The 13413-nt window shown below is 38.9% G+C and overlaps 1 protein-coding gene across 1 annotated transcript; it reads left to right on the forward strand.

Moving 5' to 3' along the window:
- The first annotated feature begins 2886 nt into the window (after positions 1 to 2886).
- Positions 2887 to 4248, forward strand: LOC138887447 (uncharacterized). Its single transcript, XM_070169202.1, has one exon. The coding sequence runs from the start codon at positions 2887 to 2889 to the stop codon at positions 4246 to 4248; it is 1362 nt and encodes a 453-aa protein (XP_070025303.1).
- Positions 4249 to 13413: the final 9165 nt, after the last annotated feature.

A 13413-nucleotide genomic window follows, 5' to 3' on the forward strand; every position in this document is an offset into this window, starting at 1 on the left:
CTAATTTATGTTTTACCATCCAAAACAGAAACGACATAAGTAAAAAATTTAAAAGATTAAATGATGTGAATTATGAAATTCAGATAGCAAGGAAAGGAAATTAAACTAAGAAAAGAAGAAATTAACTAGCAACTGACTTTCTTCGATAAAAATGGCCAAATGACCCTAAACGAGTACAAATACCTACTCCTTACGCGTGAAGAATAATTGAGCTAAAGTGTAAAAATAAAATAACTAATAAACTGAAATGTAATACTAAACTGTATTTCTCATAACTTTATAACAAACTTAACTACTTTATTCTTTACTACTATTTAATCTAAAAGTACTACTTCTCGCAGCTATACAATTAACTCTTCATTCTTCAGATCTTAATAGTACTCCCCCTCCTCGAAATAATTCCTTGTCCTCAAGGAATGAATGCTGGAAATCTGACTTGCAATGCATGTGCAGCTTCCCAAGTAGCTTGGTCCTCTGGCAGGTGCTCCCAATGAATCAACTGTTGAACTACAACTTTGTTCTCCTTTTGAATTATTCTCCTATCCAAAACTTTAGCAGGGTATGGACAATATGGTCTGGACAAATCTAAGATTGGTGGGTGAGTGATATATGAAGGCACTTCATAGCAGGGTTTAAGATGGGAGACATGAAAGATTGGATGTAACAGTAGCTGGGATGGCAGAGATATTGTGTATGCTACCCTGTTGTCACGACCCAAAATCGATCCGATCGTGATGGTGTCTATCGTGAAACTAGGTCAGCCGACACAACTCCTGAATCAATCAATTTCTATTAAGTTATTTTATACCATTTATAAATCAATAATCTCATAATGAAATTTTCGAAGAAAAGTGCGGAATATTACACAAGTCCAACATCAGGGTGTCACTAGTCATGAGAATCTACCAAGGTCTGAATACAACAAGAGTCTAAAAATGTACTAAATACAGTAATGAAAATGAGAGGAAGGAAAGCAGTGTTGCGAACGTCGTGCAGCCACCTTGCCAACTCCGATGACTCCGCCTCTGAACAATGAACACCTGCTACCGGGTTTCGAAATACCTGAATCTGCACACGAGGTGCAGGGAGTAATGTGAGTACTCTAACCCAGTAGGTAATAAGAGTAAATAAAGACTGAGCAGTAGGAAATAATGAATCCACATTTATGATAAACTCAATAAGCACAACAAGCTTTCAAATTAGAATACGAGTCAATCGTCTTACTTAAAATCCAGCTTTTGGGAAAAATCATTTGAAAATGCTTTCCAATAGTTTCAGTAGGGGTTCAATACCATTTATAATAGAAGAGATGAAAACCATAATCAACCCCTTGGGCAAAACATAGTTCGTATACAACCCCTCGGGTAAAATAGGAATCATAAACACCTCAAAACATAAAAATCTCAGTGGAAATAACAAAGCCAAATTAGTGATCGAATTCTGAACATCTCATAAAAACTCCAGCTTAAATGAAAGTTGTTTAAAAGCATTTGTTCAACATTTTCAACAGAGGCTCAATATAAAGAGGAGTGGAAACAACAATTATATAAAAACAAGTCCCTCGGGCAAAGCATCACTCATATATGTATACAGCCCCTCGGGCAAGCCTCTCAGTCACACGAGACTCAACTCTCATCAATCAGCTCTCACACTCAACACTCACACTCAATAAGTACCATATACATATATATAGTCGACTGCGCTCACTGGGGGTGTGCAGACTACAGAGAGGCTCCTACAGCCCAAGCGCTATATCGCTGCAGCGTGTAGCCCGATCCATATATATATATATATATATATATATATATATATATATATATTGTTGCGGCGTGCAGCCTGATCCATAAATATATAATCTTCACAACCAGGCCTCCGGCCTCTCTCAGTCATTAACCTTACCATCAGACCCTCGGTCTATCTCAGTCATTAACCTCACAATCAGACCCTCGGTCTATCTCAGTCAATACCCTCACAATCAGACCCTCGGTCTATCTCAGTTATCAACCTCACAATCACTCGGACCATCAATAAAACAGATAACTCAGCCCAAACAATTTTCACATTTTAAGAATTAAAGTGATAAAACGAAGTTTAAATAATAAACGGTTAAATCATGACTAAGGATATGCTTTAAAAACAAATAGAGTGAGGAGAAATAGTACCCGTGTTCTTCTAAATTCTAGCTTTGACTGAAATTCTAATTTTTTGGTTAAACAAATTGGTTCCGTTACCGGGAATCTGATAATCTATTTTCTTTTCACTTGACCTTCCTTGTTGCATCAATTATGTCGAATAACACTGACAACACCCTAGGAAACCAAGAGAACCAACAAAGTCAGGGAGGTCCACATAATATTAACATTCAAGTTCCTACTCCGCAAGACTCTCCACGGCAATCTCGTGAGGGTACTCCTGATGGGTCTCAAATAAACGAGTATGCTCAATTTGAAAATGTTGAAGCTGTTGATGAAGCTTTGCAGAAATTAATTGGCACTCAGGTCAACAAAGCTGTTGAGGCACTTGTTAACCAGTTACCTGTTGCAACACCCACACCTACTCCAAATAATAACACTGTGGAAAATCCTCGTTCTGGACTTGTTAATTCAGGTAGCGGACTCCCAGTAAGTCACAGGAGAGAGAACCAGGTAATGTTATTAATTCTGATTTGCAAAATTTAGTACTAACCTTGCAGAAACAGCTCAAGGAGCAAAGTGAGCGCATAGAGCAGATACCCTGGGTGCCGCCCATAATCAAATGGGTAGATATTCGCAATAACCCTGAAAGCCAAGTGTTGCTCCACTCCCAATACCAAAAAAGTTCAAAATGCCTGATATTTCAAAGTATGATGGAACAACAGACCCACGAGATCACGTGACTGCGTTCACAATGGGTGTAAAAGGCAACGATTTGACTAAGCAGGAGATTGAATCAGTCTTAGTCAAAAATTTTGGTGAAACACTCACCAAAGGAGCGTTAACATGGTATTCTCTCTTACCCGAAAATTCTATAAATTCTTTTGCTAAGCTTGCAGATTCTTTCATCAAAGCACACTCAGGAGCTCAAAAAGTAGAGAAAAGAATAGAGGACATTTTTAAAATCAAGCAGGGGGACTCTGAACTGCTTAGAGAATTCGTGGACAAATTTCAACGTGAAAGAATGACATTGCCACGCGTACCTGACAACTGGGCAGCGATAGCTTTCACAAGTAATTTGAATGAAAAGAGTTCGGAAGCTATGAGGAGACTTAAGGAAAGCCTTCGAGAATTCCCAGCTACAACGTGGAATGATGTTTATAACAGGTATAGCACGAAGTTGAGGATTGAGGAAGATATTGTTCCGCAATTCCAAAAAGATGAAAAGATAAGTTCGAGACGGGCAGAGACCGAAAAAGGGTCCAGTAAAAACAGGTACGAGCCTTATATGGGACCTTCGGGAAAAGAATCACGGTCAAAGCAGGATAGTCAAAGGTACGATCATAGATCAAGAAACAGAGAATTAGGTTCTTCATCAAAATTCAGGAACGAGCGAAACAACAGAGAGTCATGGGATGACGATAGAAATTTAAAAGTAAGATTCGGTGGTTATAACTTTAACGTCAGCACCTCTGAGCTTGTGGTTGTTTTGAGAAGCATGGGAGATAAGGTTCGGTGGCCAAAGAAAATGAGATCAAATCCAAACAGGCACAACCCTTACCATTGGTGCAAGTTTCATAATGACTACGGGCACAAAAAAGCAGATTGCAGATTCTTACATAGTAAAGTTGATCATTTATTAAAACAAGGATATCTTACTGAGTTGTTCAGTGAGAAAGGCAAGCAGGCTTACATGAAGAACGTGCAGGAGCCTCCAATACCACCTTCTCCTAAAAGAACTGTTAACGTTATAAGTGGGGGTGAAGACGTCAATGGTACATCATATATTGCAGCTAACAAAACTTCCAAATTAACAATTACCCAAGGGAAAGTGCGGCATGTTTTAGAGGAAGACAGTATAACATTCAATAATGCAGATACAAATGGCGTATCAACCCCTCATAACAATGCACTGGTAATTTCTTTAATTGTACATGATACTAATGTGAAACGAGTTTTGATTGATCCAGGTAGTTCCGTCAACATTATTTTGCTAAGAGTACTACATGAGCTGCCAGCTGAAGATAGAGTAATACCAAAGGCGCATACTCTATCTGGATTTGATAATTCCAGTGTTGTCACGAAAGGGGAGGTAATACTTACCACATTTGCTTAAGGGGTCGTCAAAGATACAAAGTTCCAGGTAGTAGACATGGAGATGGCTTACAACGTGATTTTTGAGAGACCCTGGATCCACGAAATGGATGTTGTTCCTTCGACCTTGCATCAAGTTATTAAATTTCCATCGCCATGGGGAATCTGTCAAATTCGTGGAGATCAACATATTTCCAGGGCTATCAACTCTGTTGCAAATACAAGCATGAGAAGTGAAGGTAAATAGCAATCACAGAAGGCAGTTGAGGACTTCGCAGCACAAGCCTCGACTGAACAAGGGCAAACAGACGTAGACTCAAGGCCTGATACCATTCAAGAACCAGAAGAGAATGAAAATAATAAAACAACGGTAGAGCAATTAGAGCCTGTCGTGTTATTTGCTCAATGTCCTGATAAAAAAGTCTATGAAGGAGCCAATCTTGACCAAGGGATGAAAGGTAAGTTAATTGAATTTTTGAAAACTAACATGGACTGCTTTGCTTGGTCCCACTCTGACATGATAGGAATACCACCAGAAGTGATAACTCATAAACTAAATGAAGATCCATCATACCCCCCTATGAAGCAAAAGAAAAGAAAGCAAGAGACTTTCAAGAATCAGGTGATTCAAGAAGAAGTTCGAAAATTGCTAAAAATTGGTTCCATTCAAGAGGTAAAGTATCCTAACTGGTTAGCTAACATTGTTGTGGTTCCGAAGAAGAACGGTAAGTGGCGGGTTTGTGTAGATTACATAGATCTTAACAAAGCCTGCCCTTAAGATTCTTTTCCACTACTGCATATAGATCAATTGATTGATGCAACTGCAGGTCACGAGCTGTTAAGTTTTTTAGATGCATATTCAGGTTATAATCAGATTAAAATGGATCCAGGAGATGAAGAAAAGACTTCATTCATAACAGAGAGGGGGACTTACTGTTATAAGGTAATGCCATTTGGCCTAAAGAATGCAGGTACAACGTATCAGAGATTAGTTACCAAAATGTTTCAAGAGCATTTAGAAAAGACCATGGAGGTATATATAGATGATATGCTTGTTAAAACTCAGTACTCAAAAGATCATATATCACACTTATCTGACACATTTTTGATTTTGCGCAAATTTAATATGAAACTAAATTCCGAAAAATGTGCATTTGGCGTTGCTTCAGGTAAGTTTTTGGGTTTTCTTGTTTCTAACTGTGGTGTTGAAGTGAATCCTACACAGATTAAAGCCATTGAGGAAATTCCTGACATACTTTCAAACAAGAAAGAAGTTCAAAGATTAATAGGAAAAATTGCAGCCTTGGGAAGATTCATTTCTAGATCGTCAGAAAAGTGTTTCAAATTCTTCTCAACCCTTAAGAAGCAGGATCATTTTGAATGGAATGAGGAATGTCAAGATGCACTTAGGAATTTGAAAACGTACTTATCAAATCCACCTTTGTTGGCAAAACCAAAGGCTGGGGAAAAACTACTCATCTACCTTGTTGTTTCGGAAGTGGCGGTAAGCGTTGTTTTGGTCCGAGAAGAACAAGGTAAACAATCCCCTATTTATTACGTAAGTAAATCTTTGTTAGGTGCGGAGACGAGGTATCCTCAGTTAGAAAAACTTGCACTTGCGTTAATCATGGCATTTAGAAAGTTAAGACCTTACTTTCAATGTCATCCTATCGTTGTAGTAACTGTCTTCCCTTTATGTAACATATTACATAAGCATGAGTTATCAGGTAGGTTAGCTAAGTGGGCAATAGAGTTAAGTGAATGCGAAATTGCATACCAACCTAGAACTGCTATAAAATCACAAGTATTAGCTGATTTCGTGGCTGATTTTAGCCAGAGAATGCAGTTAGAAGCAGAAAAAGAATTGCAGGTATTCAATGGAGCTAACCTAGGGACTTGGACTTTATTCACTGACGGCTTGTCTAACGTAAAAGGAGCAGGTTTAGGGGTTGTATTGGTATCACCTACGGGTGAAACCATTCGGCAAACTATCAAATGTCATTCCATAACTAACAATGAGGCAGAATATGAGGCTATGATTGCAGGTTTAGAACTGGTACGGGAACTTGGCATAAATCAGATTATATAATCAAGAGTGATTCACAACTCATAGTCAATTAGATGTTGGGGACTTATACAGCCAGGGAAGCAAGGATGCAGCAGTACTTGGAAAAGGTACGGGAATTGATAAAACATTTTCAAAATTGGAAAGTTAAACAAATACCCAGGGACGAAAAACTTGCAGCAGACGCCCTAGCTAATCTCGCATCTGCAGCCGACATGGCAAATGATGCAAATGCCTCAGTGATACATTTATTTCATTCAGTTCTTGATCTTGATATGAGTGAGGTAAATTTTAATAACTTAACATGGGATTGGAGGAACGAAATTGTTGCTTTTTTGCAGTATGGAACCGTCCCTGAAGACAAGAAAAAGGCTTATGCGCTACGAAGAAAGGCTGCTCGGTACTGTTTAAAACAAGGCAATTTATATCGTAAAATGTTCGGTGGTCCCTTGGCAAGATGCCTTGGACCTTCACAAACAGAGTATGTAATGAGAGAAATACATGAAGGACATTGCGGGAATCACGCAGGTGGAAGATCACTGGTATGAACCTTAATTAGGGCAGGTTATTACTGGCCTAAAATGGAAGAAAAAGCGGAAAGTTTCATAGCCAAATGTGATAAATGCCAAAGGTACGGTAACAATATGCATAGACCTGCGGAACTATTACACCCGATCATTGCGCCATGGCCATTTATGAAATGGGGAATGGATATCGTGGTTCCATTACCACAAGCAAAAGGACAGGTAAAGTTTTTGCTTGTTCTCACTGATTATTTTACTAAATGGGTGGAGACAGGTGCATTCAAAAAGGTGCGAGAAAAGGAAGTCCGAGATTTTATTTGGCGGAATATCATATGTCGATTCGGCGTACCAAAGGAGATCGTATGTGATAATGGCCCTCAATTTATAGGAGCTCAGTTCACAGAATTCCTTCAAATTTGGCAAATTAAAAGAATAACGTCTACGCCTTATCATCCAGTGGGTAATAGGCAAGCAGAATCAACAAATAAAGTCATTATCAACAATTTGAAGAAACGATTAGAAGAGTCAAAAGGGAATTGGCCAGAAGTGCTACCTGGTGTTTTTTGGGCATATCGTACAACGACAAAAACTAGTACGGGAGAAACACCGTTTTATTGGTTTATGGAACTGAAGCTTTGATTCTAGTCGAGATAGGAGAACCGAGTACCCGATTCACACAGGCGACACAAGAATCTAATGATGAGGAGATGCGGGTCAACCTAGATTTACTCGAAGCAAGGAGAGAAGCTGCACTAATAATAATGGCAACACAAAAGCAGGTCATAGAACGATACTACAATAGAAAAGCACGCCTCAGGTTCTTCAAAATTGGGGACTTCGTGCTTAAAAAGGTTTTTCAATATACAAAAGCAGCTAATGCAGGAAAATTAAGTCCAACATGGGAAGAACCCTACAGAGTTCGTGATGTTGCAGAAAAAGGAGCATATGAACTAGAAACAATGGATGGCAAAGTACTACCTTCACATTGGAATGCTGTTCATTTGAAGAGATACTATTTCTAAGGGAAACTCAAAACTATCCCGTACTAAATGATGAGTCACGACTTGTAAGGCACACGGAGTAACCCAAAATTCCTGGCCTAGGGTTACAACTATTCTGATAGAAATAAATACGGGGTATGCAGTCTTCATCTATAATCGCCCCTCCGAGTCCCGTGTGTTTTTTCCTTTTCAGGAAAAGGACCAAATGAGAGGAACTATCAAGTGCTCGAGGCTTCATACTTCAACACTCAAACACTTGGGGGACTACATAATATACATAGACATGTATATAAAGAAGGCAAAGAAGATTGAGAGAAAATCAAGCCTAAAAGAGTCAAGTGCAGAGTAAAAGTTACGAGATGGAGCCACGAGCTGAGGATACAGAGAAACAAAAACCTCATTATAGTTAGGGTATTAGGGTAAAGGCCATATACTAAAACAGGTTATAAGGAAAAAACCCGTACCTATTACTCTTCTTTTGTAAAAATCTGTTACAAGAAAAACAGTTACGAGAAAGTTATAGATGTACTTCAAATATATGTAAAGAATTATAAGTTCCAATAACAACTTGTCAAAGTTATTTCAAGGAAACATGTGTATTCCCATTTCTTTTATCGTATGTTAACAACATTATGAAGTTGACACGTCTACTTTATTAAGTGTCAAAATATAAAAGGGCCCTCTTTTATAAAACTCATGTTCAAATTAAGTAGTCATGAGGATAACAGAAGCATTTTCGAAGAATAAAAATGCAAATTATTTTGTAAGTCTTTAAAAATTAAGGCAAGAGTAAAGGAAACAGAAGTTTATAATAATAACACGAAGAACTTCTTAATATGTAAAAATCTAAGACTAAGGACAAACTTAGTCATAAAACTACAAGACTATCTATATAGATTTCCCCATAAAAGACTTGGGGACTTACGACTTCAAAATCAACCCTCAAATAAAGTTAAGGGTCTGATTACAGTTTTCCAAAACAAAGGCAAAGTCACTAGAATGTTCAAAACCGGTCAGTGAGAAGTTTGAGGAACCGAAGCAGGAGCATCAACAGCAGTGGGTTCAATTTGGGTAGCTACATCAACAGATGTAGTTTCAATTTGGCTTGTAGCAACAGATTCGATTGGGCTTGAAAGAATTGGGATACCCATATCAGCCTCAACATTCACGGGAGCTTCAGCCACGGGAGAAGGGAAGTCCTGGGTTTGTTGAGCCTTTTCAATGGTTTCATTGATCTTAGCTAACTCCAACTCCAGGTTGAAGTTTTCTTGACCAGCTTCAAGTAGGGTATCACAACGAGAATTCAAAAATGCCCAACTTTTCTCGACAGCATATTTTTCTTCAAGGATCTCATAATCCTTTTCCCAAGCAGTGATCTCATTCTTTAGATCTTCATTTCCAGCCAAGGCGGAGTTGTGGGAAACTTGAAGAGAGGCATGGGAGCATTCTAAAATACGCACTTTATCAGCAGATATTCTAAGATCCTCTTGTGTTTGAGTCAAGTTTTGCACGAGCTCCCCAGCATAAACTTCCTTTCGGTCCAAAAGAGCTTTTAACTCTCTGATTTCTTCACTAGTTTTAGATAGTTGCTCTAAGAAGGAGGACTCAAGACGTTCTTTGTCTTTTTCTTCTTGGATTAAAGAAGCTTTTGCAACCGCCAATTCTGAAGTTAAAGCCCGCACTCGCTGCTCTAAAGTACTCTTATTCTCTTGCAAGTTTTTTATATCAATCTGTGCACTCTCAAATTGCTCTTTCCAATTGATTGCTTCCGAAAGAGAATCACGTGTTATCTTCTCCAAGGGGGAAATTATTTTCATCATTTCTGTGCTAATAAGGTTGTCCTGAAAAGGGGAAAAGAAGTAAGAATCCTCAAAGATAGTCGGATTATAAAGCAAAAAAAAAGGGAAGAGAAGGAAAGCACCTTCAAAGTAGCATGTACGATATCATTCATTAAAGTCAAGGAACTATGACTCTCCAACTTGGATTTTTCAATTGGACCGATTAAAGGCTCCAACCATGCATCTGCCTGACCTGACTTTCTTAAAAGGCTGCTCTCGGCAGGAACTTCAATAGTTACCCGCCTCATAGCGGCACTTCTACTTGAAGAGCCCGCTTCTGTATGATGAACGATAGGAGGGGGAATAGTCAAAGGAGGAGCCGGAGAAGAGGTGAAAGCAGTAGAAGAAGGAACGGAAATAGCTGGGGCAGGTAAGGAAGGAACCACAAGCACGGGAGTTGGAAAAGAAGATAAGGGTACTTCGTCTAAAACAGATCCTACATCTTTACGGCCAAATCCTCTAATGAAAAGTTGGTCAACAGACTCACGAGTATCGTGGGAAGTGACGTCATCGTCAAGAATTACTATTGGAGTTTCAACAGGTTTGGTAAGAGAAACCGACACTTCATCTTCGTTATCAAGTACGATGCGTCTTCTAACTCGAGGCCTTGTCACTAGGGAGCCCTCATCTCCCTCTTCTTCAGAGTCTTCCACTTCTGCAGCTTTCCTTATTGCAGAAGAAGAACCCAAAACTATTTCCCGGGCTCTTTCTAGAGAGATATGAGTTCCTGAAGGAGTATGGGTTCCCGAGGAAACACGAGAAGCTGCAACTACTTCAGCAGTAACTCCTCGAATAGAAAATCCTGACGGAAAAAAAAGATAGAAATTAGTCAATAAAAGAGAATATAGACACGAAAGGCGCAAAATATAAATTCTTACCATGAGTCTTTACCTTCCAACCAAAACGATTAGAAAGTGTTTTCCAAGACCTACCATCCATCGGTGTGATCTTTAGAAATTTATCTACCCAACCACGGAAGTTGGGAACATCCCCCACAACTCCCATGGTAGCTAAAAAACAACAAAGGCAAAATTAGAGAAGTTGACAAACTTGAAGGAAAAAGGTACGAGAAGGTTAAAAGACTTACGTGCAAAATTCCACTTCTCAGGGAAGGGAACATTATCCTCACCCAATAAACCAACAATGGGGGCAGCAACAAATCGGGCATACCAGCCGCGGTCTTTGTCATCTTCGGGGCTCACCAAAACCCTCTTACTCCTGGCTACTAGTGTAAAAACACCATTGCGAAAAAGCCTAGGTGAGTAAAGATGAATCAAGTGGGGGAAAGTAAAAGGAACTTTGGCTTTAGTGGCTAAATGCCTTAAACAGGCAACAACCCTCCATACGATCGGATCAATTTAGCCCAAACAGACGTTAAAGAAATGGCAAAATTCGAGAATGACTGGCTCAATCGCTGGTCTGAACCCTAAAGTAAAAGGGTATGTATAAACAAAAGAAAACCCAGTTAAATAAGAAGTTATCCTCTGATTCGGATTAGGGATAATAATGGGAAAATCGTTACTCTAATGACAGTCCTTACGAACCACAGGAGTCAAAACTTCAGTACTTTGAGTGGGGTAAGTATCGACACGATCTAAAGCAGCAGTCTGGTTTCCAAGAGATTCCCTATCGTGGTAAAAAGATAATTCTGTAGGGACTATCTCTTCTACTAAAGGTTCGCGTAATGGTTCAGAAGGTTCTTTACTCCTAGAAGAAGATTTGTGAGAAAGGGAACCTCTGGTTCTATAAGAGGGACCAGAACTAGAAGAAGGCATAGACGAACCACCTCGAGTAGATCCTAAGCTACGAAGCCTACCTCCCCTTCTATGCCTAACAGGGGCATTTGGGAAAGAATCAACAATGGAGACTTCTCGAGGGTGAGGGTTTGGTGAAGACATAGCGAAGAGGAATGATGTAAAGAAAAAGTAAACAGAGAATGGGGAAATTAAGTGTTCAGTAAAACTTTATGAGGTAAAAGACAAGGGAAGAAGTTATACTTATATTGATAATCGACAGCCAAAGGTAAAAATGCAGTAAAGGAAGGATCACAATTATGATAACTGGCACTTTGTAAATAGTGGAACTGTAAAAACCTTGAAAGAGGCTGCAAAAACTGCAGAACCAATGAAAAATTGATAAGTGTACGGAGTATTAAATGGAAGTGACAATTGAAGCGTCAATTTTATCATAACATTAATGGTGACAAAAATTCTCGTTTTAATGAAATCCACTTCCCAAATATTTAACTGATGAAGTGGGGGGACTATCTGTATTGGGAAAAATTACATTTATATAAGGATGATGTGTCGAGACACGTAGACTGGTCAAATAGTCAAAGAATTACAATTAATCAAGAGGCACGAGCAGCAATAGAAAGGAGCAAGGACAAAGGAAGAGGCACGGGTGGTCGTACCTATTTAAGTCATTTATATCCATGAATCAAAAGGAATGGATCTGACCATAATAAAGAGCGCAAATACAGAATTTGACAGGCATTAAATACTGGATACGTTAAGGAATTTGTATTGATTATAATGATTATGTAACGTAGCATTTAATGTCTTTAATTATTCATAATAGCCTCATTATGAGTTGGGGAAAACGCATATCTTTAAGATACATATAAAAGGGAGTTATCTGATCAATTGTAGGGACAAGGGATATCATCGGAATATACTTTGATTTACTTGTTTTTCTCTTGATTACATTCTAATTACTTCAAATTACTTTCCTTTGCATATTCTTTTGATTATCAGTAACCCGTGTTCTTTTAAATTCTAGCTTTGACTGAAATTCTAATTTTTTGGTTAAACAATGATATTATTCAAAGGCATAATGGTCTGATGATACTCCAAGAGATTTTATTGATGTACTTTTCATGTATTGCATTCATATACATTGACCCATGACCAGATGGCGTTATATATGCATATATATGTATATATTTATATGTATATGGGAAAAAGGTTACAACATTATCTATGCACCACCACCTGATCAGCTGGTATACGTTCATGATTTGCCCACAGTGGCCGAGATGATATGATGGGATGCCCTCAGAGGCTTGAATGTCCCTATGCACGACATGACATTCATACGCATATGTATGATACTATAAGTATTTCATGATTTACAGAGCTATCCAGACTTATAGGTTGAGTCATTTATTCTATGTTTCTTCCATGTTTGTTATGTACTTATTTATGTGCCTTACATACTTGGTACATTATTCGTACTGACATCCCTTTTTTCCTGGGGACGCTGCGTTTCATGCCCGCAGGTCCCGATAGACAGGTTGAGAGCCCTCAAGGTAGGCTATTAGCTCAGTAGAAGATGTTGGTGCGCTCCATTTGCTTCGGAGTTGCTTGATTGGTTAGTATGATTTAGACGGGTATTGTTTGGTATGACAGGACTCTATTCCGACCTTTATAAATATGTATTCTTAGAGGCTTATAGACAGATGTCATGTACGTAAAAGATTATATGGTCTTGTCGGCCCATGTTCAGTACACGAGTGGCTATTTTGGCCTTATAGGCCCGTACTTCATATGTATAAGTTTGTATTCCCTCATGCTTTGCTCCAGTTCATTTACCTGTTATAATATGATATGAAAGATACGTTACGTTGGTACTCGGTTGAGTAAGGTACCGGATGGCTGTCGCGGCCCATCGATTTGGGTCGTGACAAAAGTGGTATCAGAGCAGTTCTGTCCTATGGATTCTACAAGCCGTGTCTGGTAGAGTCTTGTTTATGGGTGT

The sequence above is a fragment of the Nicotiana sylvestris genome, chromosome 3 (assembly GCF_000393655.2).
Source record: "Nicotiana sylvestris chromosome 3, ASM39365v2, whole genome shotgun sequence".
Classification (NCBI taxonomy): domain Eukaryota; kingdom Viridiplantae; phylum Streptophyta; class Magnoliopsida; order Solanales; family Solanaceae; genus Nicotiana; species Nicotiana sylvestris.